The 12,142-nt window shown below is 42.5% G+C and overlaps 1 protein-coding gene across 2 annotated transcripts in view; it reads right to left on the reverse strand.

Annotated features, from left to right (window-relative positions):
- The window catches only part of HYDIN (HYDIN axonemal central pair apparatus protein), a gene marked incomplete at both ends in the record, with an annotated part of 302,437 nt that overhangs the window by 61,027 nt on the left and 229,268 nt on the right, over nucleotides 1–12,142 (reverse strand). For both annotated transcript variants that reach the window (XM_080829076.1, XM_080829075.1), the window contains 5 exons: nucleotides 1,064–1,181; nucleotides 3,368–3,606; nucleotides 4,050–4,218; nucleotides 5,932–6,031; nucleotides 7,674–7,773. In XM_080829076.1, the coding sequence (XP_080685202.1) occupies nucleotides 1,064–1,181; nucleotides 3,368–3,606; nucleotides 4,050–4,218; nucleotides 5,932–6,031; nucleotides 7,674–7,773 (726 nt within the window). The remainder of the gene's footprint in view (nucleotides 1–1,063; nucleotides 1,182–3,367; nucleotides 3,607–4,049; nucleotides 4,219–5,931; nucleotides 6,032–7,673; nucleotides 7,774–12,142) is intronic.

Raw genomic sequence — 12,142 nt, forward strand, 5'->3', positions numbered from 1 at the left:
ATGTTTGAGGTAATTTGTTATGAGGGCAATAGGAAAAAGAGAGAGGAATTTCTATGGTTCTGTATTCAAGTTCATGGAGTTTTTCCTCTATCCCCTCTATCCTCTTGTTGAACCCACTAACTGAGTTAAGTTTTGGTTGTTTTTTCACTTTCAAAATTTCTTTTTTTTTCTTTTCTTTTAAAGATTTTGTTTATTTATTTATTTGACAGAGAGAGATCACAAGTAGGCAGAGAGAGGCAGAGAGAGAGGAAGGGAAGCAGGCTCCCTGCCGAGCAGAGAGCCCCATGCGGGGCTCGATCCCAGGACCCTGGGATCATGACCCGAGCCGAAGGCAGAGGCTTTAACCCACTGAGCCACCCAGGTGCCCCAATCACTTTCAAAATTTCTATTCGGTTCTTTACATCTTCTCTTGCTTTGCTGAAAACTAACTATGTTTTCATTTGTTCCAAGCATGTTTGTAATTGCTCTTTGAAGCATTTTTATGTCGGCTGCTTTACGATCTTTGTCAGGTAATTCTAACAGTTATATTAAGGCTGGCACCTGTTGCCTGTCTATTTCCAATTTGAGATCTTCCTCGTTTTTGGTATGATGCATGATTTTGATTTGAAACCTGGGAATTTTAGCTATTATGAGACTCAGAATCTTATTTAGATCTTCTGTTTGAGTGGGACTTCTCTGACACTACTCTGGCAAGAAAGATGAAATATCTCTGTTTCCTCTTACTAGAGAAGAAGTCTTAAAACCTGCTTTTATGTAAGCCAGTCCAAATGGACTTTGTTTCTTATAAATAGATAATCCATGATTAAAACATATATGAAGAGATGAAACTTAATTTTAAGGCAACGAGAACCAATGAAGGTTTTAAAACAAAAGAGGATATCAAATGAAAAGTCAATGCCTTGCTTGAAAATAAAAGTGATTATTTCAAGAGAGCTAGTATTCCTGCCACGGTAGGTTCAGATCTTGCTAGCATAGGGAGGTATCTGTGGCAAGAACTAGGCAGGAGGGAACTAGTTGGAGGGCAGCTTTATAGGGTTCCTTTGACAAGGAAAAGGGTACTCACCTGGTTTGTGACATTTACTTCTTTCTGAACTGCATCAGAGAACTTGGTTGCTTTGGAAGGGCCAGGCTTGTAGAAGCTCTCGCTTTCCCGGGATCGTGCATGTCTGACATGGCTGACTCTGATTAAAGAAGCAAGAGGACACGCTCAGGTTGGGGTGGTGACATTAAGTACGATCTGTCAGCTAATTGCAGGGTCTCTTCTCCCAAGAATGGGAGAGATAGCCAAGGGGGCATCTGGGAAAGTCAGCTTATTTATCATTAGCAGACCTCATTCAACAATGATACGAAAATTATAAAGTCATTGGACTTATTGAATATGATTCATAAGGACATTGAAAATTGCTGCAAGAAAACAATAATGTTTAAGTGTTTACTTGAGTTCTCTAGAAAGCAGTGTGTGAAAATTACTTATAGAAAATCATTTGTAGAAAAATCTGTAACCTGATCTTACTTTAAAAAAAAATGAGATGTCAAATAAAAACTTAAATTCTGTCCCTTTTCTTCACATTTATAGTCATGGTGTTTTTATTTTTATTTATTTATTTTTAAGATTTTATTTATTTATTTGACAGACAGAGATCACAAGTAGGCAGAGCAGCAGGCAGAGAGAAAGATGGGGATGGGGAAGCAGGCTCCCTGCTGAGCAGAGAGCCTGATATGGGGCTTGATCCCAGGACCCTGAGATCATGACCGGAGCCGAAGGCAGAGGCTTAACCCACTGAGCCACCCAGGCGCCCCAGTCATGGTGTTTTTAAACTGAGTTTAGGCAATAGCTCGAACATAAGTTCTGTTTGCTTCACCTGAAGCTAGTTTATTCAGTAATTAGTTTTTCTGGAGGCCAGTTAACCTACAACATCCAATGCATTTGAGGTGCAATCTTAAACTTTTGAGTTTTATCTAGTTCAGCATTTACTTGCTCAATGACCAGAACAATTACATTTCAACCCCCTTTGAGCATTTTGCACAAATTTGTACATACTAAGATGAAAAACAAATTAAAACTAAAACAACTTAAAGCAAATACAAATATATCATAATATCTATAAACAGTATTAAATTATGATAAAATAAATGCTAAAAAAGTTGCATAAATTAAGTTGAAATTAAATTTGGAAGGAAGAGACTTATTTTTGTGTGTGTGAAGCAAACATTAGTATTAATAAGCAAGTATCATGCACCAACTTTTATTATAAAGTCTACTAAGAAAAAAGGCCAGGGCTTTTTTTCTCTTTAGAAAGAGATTTTGGATAGCTTAGCCCAATGTTTCTTAATATGTTCAAACTTAGCCACAATGGAAGAGGGTATCTACAAAAATGCAAAACAATTACAAACAAGGTATGTCTGATTTAAAACAATTAACTGGAAAGTCAATTTTAAACTAATTAATTAATTAGGGAGTCAATTAATTAGGACAAAGAGCCTTGGGAATTGGTAAAACTATACTTAATTTGCCCAAAAAAGGATATGACCATCAAAAGCCAAAGCATGCAAAAGGTAAAGTATTATAAAGAATTAAGAGCTGCCTTGTGAAGAATACAGAGTTTTGCCTTTGGAACAACTAAGAGAGCTGTTTTGACAGTGCCTTCATGCAGAGAAGGTCAAAGCAGGGCCCAGTAGACGGAAGGCAGCAGTGTGCTTCCCTTGTCTATATTTCTGGGGTACCTTCTGCCACCTCTCATGTGAGGCACAGCTCTGATTTCTTTTGACTCAGTTTGTGGTTATACTAGTCCCTCCACATTCTACAGGACAATAAATAGGACAATGACTTACTGTGAGTCCTGCAGCATGTTAGAAGCACCAGGACAAGAGACACAACCCCACATGGAAGACTTTATATTTGTTCAATTAAATCTATCACATGTGTGACAGTAAGAAAGCATATGAAATCTGAGGGCAGAGATGTGGGTTCAGAACTGAGATCTACTGGTGATTTCTTGCTTAATCTTAGACAAGCCATTTCATTCTTTATTTTTTTAAAAGATTTTATTTATTTATTTGACAGAGAGAGATCACAAGTAGGCAGAGAGGCAGGCAGAGAGAGAGGGGGAAGCAGGCTCCCTGCTGAGCAGAGAGCCCGATGCGGGGCTCGATCCAGGACCCCGAGATCATGACCTGAGCTAAAGGCAGAGGCTTTAACCCACTGAGCCACCCAGGTGCCCCAGACAAGCCATTTCTAAACCTTAGTGACCTCACCCCACGAAAAGGGGATTGGGTGAATTTAGATAAAATATTTGAAAGCTCTTCATAAAATACAATGCACTAATTAACCAGCGAATGGCACGAGATAAGTATAGACTTGTCTTACACTTTCTTTTGATGAATGGGGCTCTCCCCGGTCAGCCTATAGAGGGCGTACTTGAAGTCAGTAACACCTTGATTTTCTATGCTGAAGGTGGTGCTTTTCCGAGTGCCACAGATCAAAGCCCCAAAGTTGATGATGGAGGAAGGGCTGATGTTGTATTTAGAGTACACCGCATTCACAGAAAACTTGATTGGGATGCTGGCAATGGTTTCACCTCCTTCTGTGATATTGGGTTCAATAATCTAGAAAGAGAGGAAGGATTGGGAAGATGTCAGCCACTATGCTTTAGGACTTCCAGGACTGTCTGCTTCATTCTCTGTTTTCGTTACTGCCATGAAGCCAGTTTCATTCTTTCTTTCATTTTCTTCATATTATTGCACCAACAGTATTAGAAAATACTGATATCAAACTTAGTAGGTGTTAGCTATGGATCAACGTGGACCGAGCTGACCTCCTCTTTCACTTCCCCACTCTTCTCTTGCACTTGATGTCTGAACTCAGCTCTCCAAAGATCATGGCTCTATTGCCTGTCTGGCACTCTTGGTTGCTGATGACTTTGCACACCCCCCCACCTAACCAAACCCTGGAGCATGGGCTAGGCGATGTAGCCTTTATTTATTTAATTTTTTGGACATGAGTCCCACAATCCTGTCACCGAGTGAATCCTCCCTTTGAGCTATTTTACCTGACAGCGCAGAATCGGTTGGTGTTCAATCTTCACTTCCTTTTTTGCACGAAATAATACCTGGACATTTGTGGGCTTTTCAGCTGAGGTTAATGAGCCCTTCTTGGGTTGGATAGAGATCATGGAATTTACATTGGTTGCCAAAATCCCCAAGGAGTCCACAGAAAAGCTGAAAGATGAGAATGAAAGGCCAGTTGAAACCATTCTGGGGAACCCAAGATACTAGAGAGGAGACTCCAGATGGTTGAGTGTCAGCCGTGTCTGCTTAAGCACCGTGTCTGGAAGTGCCCACTGTGCTTTGGACTCTGCGAGCACCCCTCTGCAGCCAGGACTAACTAGGCTGGTGAGTGATGCTTGAGGCAAACATAGCCATCTCTAGCCTGAGGTCAAGAGGTGCCTTTGCAGGAGATCTCTTGTCCAACAGGGACACTTGGTGCTGGATATGGACCAACTAAATGAATTCATCTTTCTGTCTGTCTATCACTCCCCCTATCTCTCCCTTTCTCTCTCTGTATCCCTTCCTCCCCTCTCTAGGACTGAATATTAGCACATACACAGGGAACAGTGATGCAGAAGCCAGGGGATCTTAAGCAGAGAGAAAGTGGGGGCAGAAGCCATTTAGCAGAGGCACTTGGAAAAGGAGGCCGTGGCCCAGTGGAGGTGAGGTGGGAAGCCAGAGAGGGCAGCTGACTCATGAGAATGGCAGAGGGACTGCAACAGGAGCAAGGAACTCAAGCAGAGATGGGACACTTGGAGTTTCTTTGGGGACCTAAATGCCACCCCCACGCTCCAGGAGACATGGCCACGCCATTGCTCCATGCTTGGTGCCTGAGCTTCCTCACTTTCCCACAAGTTCTTTCTATGAATTTTGATCGCCTGCTCCATCCCGAGGGTGACTGGTCCATGTAATCTAGAAGAGCAGAACTAACGTTCTGTGATAACCTACAACAAAACTCAAAAGCCAGCAGGATCCCACTCAGTGCTAATTCCAAGGGGGCAGTGGTTTTCTTCTAAGTTTGTTAAGCTTCTATTTATATTTATCTATTTCAAAGCATGGGTCTAGGAATGGTAGCCCTGAGGTGGGACTTCTCCCATTTCAGCCTTCTTTTAGCTGAAATGAAGCTATCATGAATGCACAGAATTTCTTCTAAGTCTATGAGGGGGAGGTCCCTTTATCAACCACAAATTCTTCCAGGAGAAGGATCATCTTCCATAGAACAGATTGGCCATGGCTGCTGGCATTGCCCCCAAGGGTTGTGTGGCCCTACCTGAGTGACCTCCTCCCTCCCCCCACCTGGCACCACCCTTTCCTCTCTGAGAAATCTCTTATTTAGTCCTTCATTTCTCATCCCGAGAGATGAGCACAAGCTGGAGCTCCACTCCACCAGGCCACCATTTGGGTTCTATAACACAGTGGTTCTCAAAACTAAAAAAAGAAAATTGGAAAAAGCCCTTTTTTTCATATGAAATCTTACATGGAATGTCAACTTATGAAACAGACTGGAGCCAAGAGGAGGACATGTCAGCTGAAGGCCAGGTCTCCACCTCCGGTCTCTCCCTCCACCCCCTGGACCTCTCCTCACCTAGCACGTCTTCTTCCCCACCTCTCCCTCTGAGTCTCTCTCCCACCCCCCAGGACCCTGTGGCTCCGGGTGCTTTGAGAGAGACTTCAGGGGTCCCTGTAAAGCCACAGGGTTGAGAGCAGCGTGAAAACCTCTGCTCTTAGCAGTTGGAATTTCATTCATTTGAAGCCTGAGAGAGGCTACAAACAGAGATGGTTCTTATGATTTCCTCAATCAGGTTTCTGTTTTTACCTCCCAAACAGCCCTTCCTCCCCATGAGTGGAGGTGGATGACCATATGCCTGATGGATTCCAGGTTACCTGAACATGATCTCATACTTCCCACGATTCTTCAGCTGGAGGGGCTGCTTCACCTCTTCCATGACCTTCACGATCCCAAAGTCAAGGCCTCCTTCAGCTCCTGCAGAGGCCAGCGACCAGGGTGGGGAGGGGGATTAGATGGCGTGGGAGTCAGAAGCAGAGGAACTTCCTATTGAAGTTCCCATGGAAAATCCATGGTGTCAAGCTCAGAAAATTTATTTTCTGAAAACACTGCAGCTGAGAAAACTGCCTGTAACTGATTCTCAGCAAACAAATGATGGACTCTGCTTTGGCACCTACTTCAGCTCCCTCCACCTTAGGACCACTGTCCTTCCCTTCATGCTTTCCATTAGTTAAAACTTCTAGTAGCTAAAAATTTTTTTGCATCAAGTATATAGTCAACATAGTTAGAATATTACATATAAATTTGTATTGTTTTACTTAGCACTGCCTCATAAGCATTTTCCCACATAATTAAAAACTCCTTATAAATGTGATCTTAATGGTCATATAATACACCACGATATGCTGCTCTATAATTTACAGTATTATTTCTATGGCAATAGAGGGAGAAAGATCACAAGTAGGCAGAGCAGCAGGCAGAGAGAGAGAGAGGGAAGCAGGCTCCCTGCTGAGCAGAGAGCCCGATGGGGGGCTCAATCCCAGGACCCCGAGATCATGACCTGAGCCAAAGGCAGAGGCTTAACTCACTGAGCCACCCATGTGCCCCAATAGCATTCCATTCTTAATAGATATTTAGGTTATTTCCAATCGTCCATTAGTACAAATAATGCTGCAATAAATATCCTTGTATGTAAGACTCATGACATCTAGGCAAACAGGCAGCTCTCATGTTCTCTGAATCTTGCTGAGAAGGAGGGCAAGCAGAAGCAGCGAGAATAATGGAAAACTACATGCCAACAGGGAGGGTCTAACCTGGGTGTGAGAGCAGTGCAGTGGGCAGAATAATGCTCTGTGCCCTCAGAAGGTGTCCGTGTCCTTATCCCCGTGAATATGCTGTAAATATGCATATGAACCTGTGAATCTGCTTGGTCATACGGTAAAGGGGGATGATGGATGGAATTAAGGTTGCTCATCAGCTGACTCTGTCTGTCTATCTATCTATCATCTGACTTTAAAATAGAAAGAATATCCTGGATTCTCTGGGTGGACCCACTGTAATCACTACACAAGTAGAAGAGGGAGATAGAAGTGGAGAACAAGAGAGATAATGGTATGAGAATGACCTGACCTAACAATGTTGCCTTTGAAGATGGAGAAAAAAGGACCATGAGCCAAGGATGTAGGTAGCTTCTAGAAGCTAGAAAAGGTAAAGAAATGGATTCTCCTCCGGAGTTCCAGAAAGGAACGTGGCTCTGCCGGTATCTTGATGTTAGGCCAGTTAGTTCAGTTTTGGACTTCTGACCCATGGAAATGTAAGATGATAAAACTGTACTGTTATGAGCCACAATTTGTGGCAATTTGTTACAGCAGTGATGGAAGACTAATGCAGGTGGGAAAAGAGCTCTGTCAAATTTGTGATTATCGCCACCCCTTGTCATCTCTAGCTGGAGAAAACTAAGATTCTTAGTCATGTTGCCGACATTACTCTGGGGCTTGCATCACTATTTGCTGAAATTCCACGCCCTCCCCAACAACCATTAGTCTTCCTCTACATAAGAACTACATTGCACTCAAAGACGTAACTTCTAAACACCCTTTCCCTGAAGGGGTCAACAGACCTTTGGGGAAGGTGATGTCCAAGGCAACGTCGTAAGACTCTGCAAAGACCAAGATGTTTTCAATCTGAACCACACCAACAAGATTTTCTGCATCTAAAACCTGTTAGGGTAAAAGGGATTCTTCAGTAAAAGCAAGATCCATGGGGGACTTGGAGCTTGAACTATGTGCCACTCAACAGGAATGATGAAGAAGGAGATGTGGTAGAGAATATTTTAAAGATGCATTTAAATTTTGTCTTCAGTGACCATTTGGTATGATTGGTGTTCTCATAACATCCTTTGGGAAATGCCAGTGTAGACAATCAATATAAGAATGGGGAAAAGCGACAGCATTTTTCATCTTGTCCACTTACAAGGTTTAAATTATTTGCGTGATTTTCGCTGCATTATTGAAGTTTAGGGCTGTGAGTATACATACAAAGCAAAGTGTTCTTTGGAACTCCTAAATAAAATAAACCTGAAGAGCATTTTTCTGCCCATTGAAACAGAAAACTTGCACATTGTCAATCACTCTTGCTTTACTGATTTTATAAATCCGAATTCTTCTGTTCTTTGTTTCTGGTTCAACCTCTGGAAAAAGCACTAGATTTTCATATAAAATAAGTATTTAATGTTTCTCTCCAGGAAATTTCAAATGTTTTATTTAAGTGAACACCTTTACTATTCAAGTTGGAAGTGTAAAAACAAACAAAAAAAAAATGCAAGCCTGCCCCTGCCCCCCAGTTGCTCCCTATCCCGAGGAGCACCTGAACTGCTGTCAGCTGTCAGCTGGACCCTACTTTTAACTCCTGAGACAAACAAGGGGGTGATAAAGTGTCCATTCATCAAGGGGAAGAGCTGTTGGCCATGGGGGGTAGCTCTCCCGGACACCACTGCCTCTCTGGTGGTGCCTCAAATTGAGAAATAAAGTCACCAGTTCTCCATGACTTGTGCTTGGTGTCAAGTGGGAAATTGGTAGCTGTCACCAAACTCAAGTTTTAATTCAGAATTTCCATCTTTTCTTTCATTATGCATTTTACTAACGTTTCACAGAGCAAATTGAACCAACTTATGTTTTACCTTCTTTTGCTGCTCAGCCTCTGACAGAGATGACAAGAAGGACTGGCAGCAGGAGGGTAAAACAGGACAAACAATCTGGATTATCATTTCCATAATTTACACAGTACCTTTCTCCTGATAGATGCCATGCACCCAGAGCATTCTACTTCCTTTGCTTTCTTATTGGAGTAGAGGGTGGAAATTAAATTTTGTAACTGAGGGAAATAGGACAAACAATTTAAGAGGTACACAAGTAAAATAAAATGAGTTCACCAGAGCACTTTCCAAGGGGATCAGAAAGCAAGGCATTTCCTTATGTAGATGTTGAAGGAATCTGGGGAAGAGAAACCTTAGACAACTTTAAGGAGCCTGAGGGGAAACCCACTGTGTCTGCTTTGACTGGAACACACAGGGATGCCATATCATCCCTAAAATAAAGAAATGTTTCCTGTCTTGCTAATTTTGGCCATTCTAACTGGTGTAAGGTGGTATCTCAATGTGGTTTTAATTTGAATCTCCCTGATGACTAGTGATGATGAACATTTTTTCATGTGTCTGATAGCCATTTGTATGTCTTCATTGGAGAAGTGTCTGTTCATGTCTTCTGCCCATTTTTTGATATGATTATCTGTTTTGTGTGTGTTGAGGTTGAGGAGTTCTTTATAGATCCCGGATATCAACCTTTTGTCTGTACTGTCATTTGCAAATATCTTCTCCCATTCCGTGGGTTTCCTCTTTGCTTTGTTGACTGTTTCCTTTGCTGTGCAGAAGCTTTTGATCTTGATGAAGTCCCAAAAGTTCATTTTCGCTTTTGTGTCCTTTGCCTTTGGAGACATATCTTGAAAGAAGTTGCTGTGGCTGATATCAAAGAGGTTACTCCCTATGTTCTCCTCTAGGATTCTGATGGATTCCTGTCTCATGTTGAGGTCTTTTATCCATTTCGGGTTTATCTTTGTGTACGGTGTAAGAGAATGGTCGAGTTTCATTCTTCTACATATAGCTGTCCAGTTTTCCCAGCACCATTTATTGAAGAGACTGTCTTTTTTCCACTGGATATTTTTTCCTGTTTTGTCGAAGATTATTTGACCATAGAGTTGAGGGTCCATACCTGGGCTCTCTACTCTGTTCCACTGGTCTATGTGTCTGTTTTTATGCCAGTACCATGCTGTCTTGGTGATCACAGCTTTGTAGTAAAGCTTGAAATCAGGTAACATGATGCCGCCAGTTTTATTTTTGTTTTTCAACATTTCCTTAGCAATTTGGGGTCTCTTCTGATTCCATACAAATTTTAGGATTATTTGCTCCAGCTCTTTGAAAAATACCGGTGGAATTTTGATCGGAATGGCATTAAAAGTATAGATTGCTCTAGGCAGTATAGACATTTTAACAATGTATAGTCTTCCGATCCAAGAGCATGGAATGGTCTTCCATCTTTTTGTGTCTTCTTCAATTTCTTTCATGAGTGTTCTATAGTTCCTCAAGTACAGATCCTTTACCTCTTTGGTTACCTCTTTGGTTAGCCAGACAGGAAACAACATGTGTTGGAGAGGATGTGGAGAAAGGGGAACCCTCTTACAGTGTTGGTGGGAATGCAAGTTGGTGCAGCCACTTTGGAGAACAGTGTGGAGATTCCTCAAGAAATTAAAAATAGAGTTTCCCTATGACCCAGCAATTGCACTACTGGGTATCTACCCCAAAGATACAGATGTAGTGAAAAGAAGGGCCATCTGTACCCCATGTTTATAGCAGCAATAGCCACGGTCGCCAAACTGTGGAAAGAACCAAGATGCCCTTCAACGGATGAATGGATAAGGAAGATGTGGTCCACATACACTATGGAGTATTATGCCTCCATCAGAAAGGATGAATACTCAACTTTTGTAGCAACATGGACGGGACTGGAAGAGATTATGCTGAGTGAAATAAGTCAAGCAGAGAGACTCAATTATCATATGGTTTCACTTATTGGTGGAGCATAACAAATAACATGGAGGACATGGGGAGATGGAGAGGAGAAGGGAGTTGAGGGAAATTGGAGGGGGAGATGAACCACGAGAGACTATGGACTCTGAAAAACAACCTGAGGATTTTGAAGGGGTGGGGGTGGGAGGTTGGGGGAACCAGGTGGTAAATATTAGGGAGGGCACGTATTGCATGGAGCACTGGGTGTGGTGCAAAAACAATGAATACCGTTACGCTGAAAAGAAATTAAAAAAAAAAAAAGAAAGAAATGTTTCCATACCAGCTGGTAAACATCTGTCACATGACCTCTCCAAGTATCCCATCTTGCCTGCCTCCCCACACCCCCACACAGGAACCCCTGGAAGTTCCATGACCCAGCACAGAAGGATGAAGCTGACAAAGCTGGGACTCTACACCAGCCATGTGGCCTGGGTCATTGTGTAGAGACCCTGTCTGTGTAGAGACTGGTGTTTAAAATGTTGACCATCACCCTTATACTCAAAAATAATTGTTGATTAAATGAATCTCTCAGTATCTGTGTTCAGCTACCTTAAGGACCGTCATAGTAGGTGACAAGAGAGCCTGGATCCATTGAGTGGACCCAAAAGTAGAAACAGGATTAATTCATGGAAGTCACAGTTGGAAATCTGAACCCAGCCCAAGGAAGAATTAATAGTCAGACCTGTTCAAAGGAAGGTCACGCTGCTTTGAGAGTAAGTTTTCTATCCCTACAAGTATTCAAAGAGAAACTTGGATAATCCCTTCATTGTTGCAGAATCGATGCAAGCATCAAAAGTCAATGACATTCATTCATTCGTTCATTCGTTCGTTCATCTTACAGATTCTCCTGAGTAACTTCTACGTTCAGGCCTGTGCCAGATGTTGGGGATCTGATGGGGCAGCGGACTGAATGGCGGCCATGTCTTAACCCCTAGAACCCGTGAATGTGACTTTATTTGGAAAAAGTCTTTGAAGATGTAATTAAATTAAAGATCTCAAGATGAGATCCTCCTGGTTTATCTGGTGGGCCCTAAACCCAATGACAAATGTCTTTACAAAAGACAGAAGAGGAGAAGACACAGGCACAGAGGGCCACGTGAAGACAGAGGTGGAGGTTGGAGTGATACAGCCACGAGCCCAAGAACTGGAGCCACCAGGAGCTGGAAGAGGCGAGGAAGCATTTTTCCCTAGAGGCTTCAGAGGGAATGTGACCCTGCAGATACCTCAATTTCAGCCTTTTGGCTTCCAGAATTGTAAGAGAATAAATGTGTGTTGTTTTAAGCCACTTAGTTTGTGGTAGTTTTGGGCATTTGTTACATCAGCTCTCGGGAATGAAAACAGATGATAAGCAAGTCAGGCAAGACCTTGTCCTGATGGAGTTCACAAGATAAAGTAAAGAAACAGGACGTCCGCCAGGGCGAGGCGCTCTGGAGGACAGAAGGCAGGGTGAGGGACCGCACATAAGGGGA

Source organism: Martes martes (assembly GCF_963455335.1).
Source record: "Martes martes genome assembly, chromosome: 17".
Classification (NCBI taxonomy): Eukaryota; Metazoa; Chordata; class Mammalia; order Carnivora; family Mustelidae; genus Martes; species Martes martes.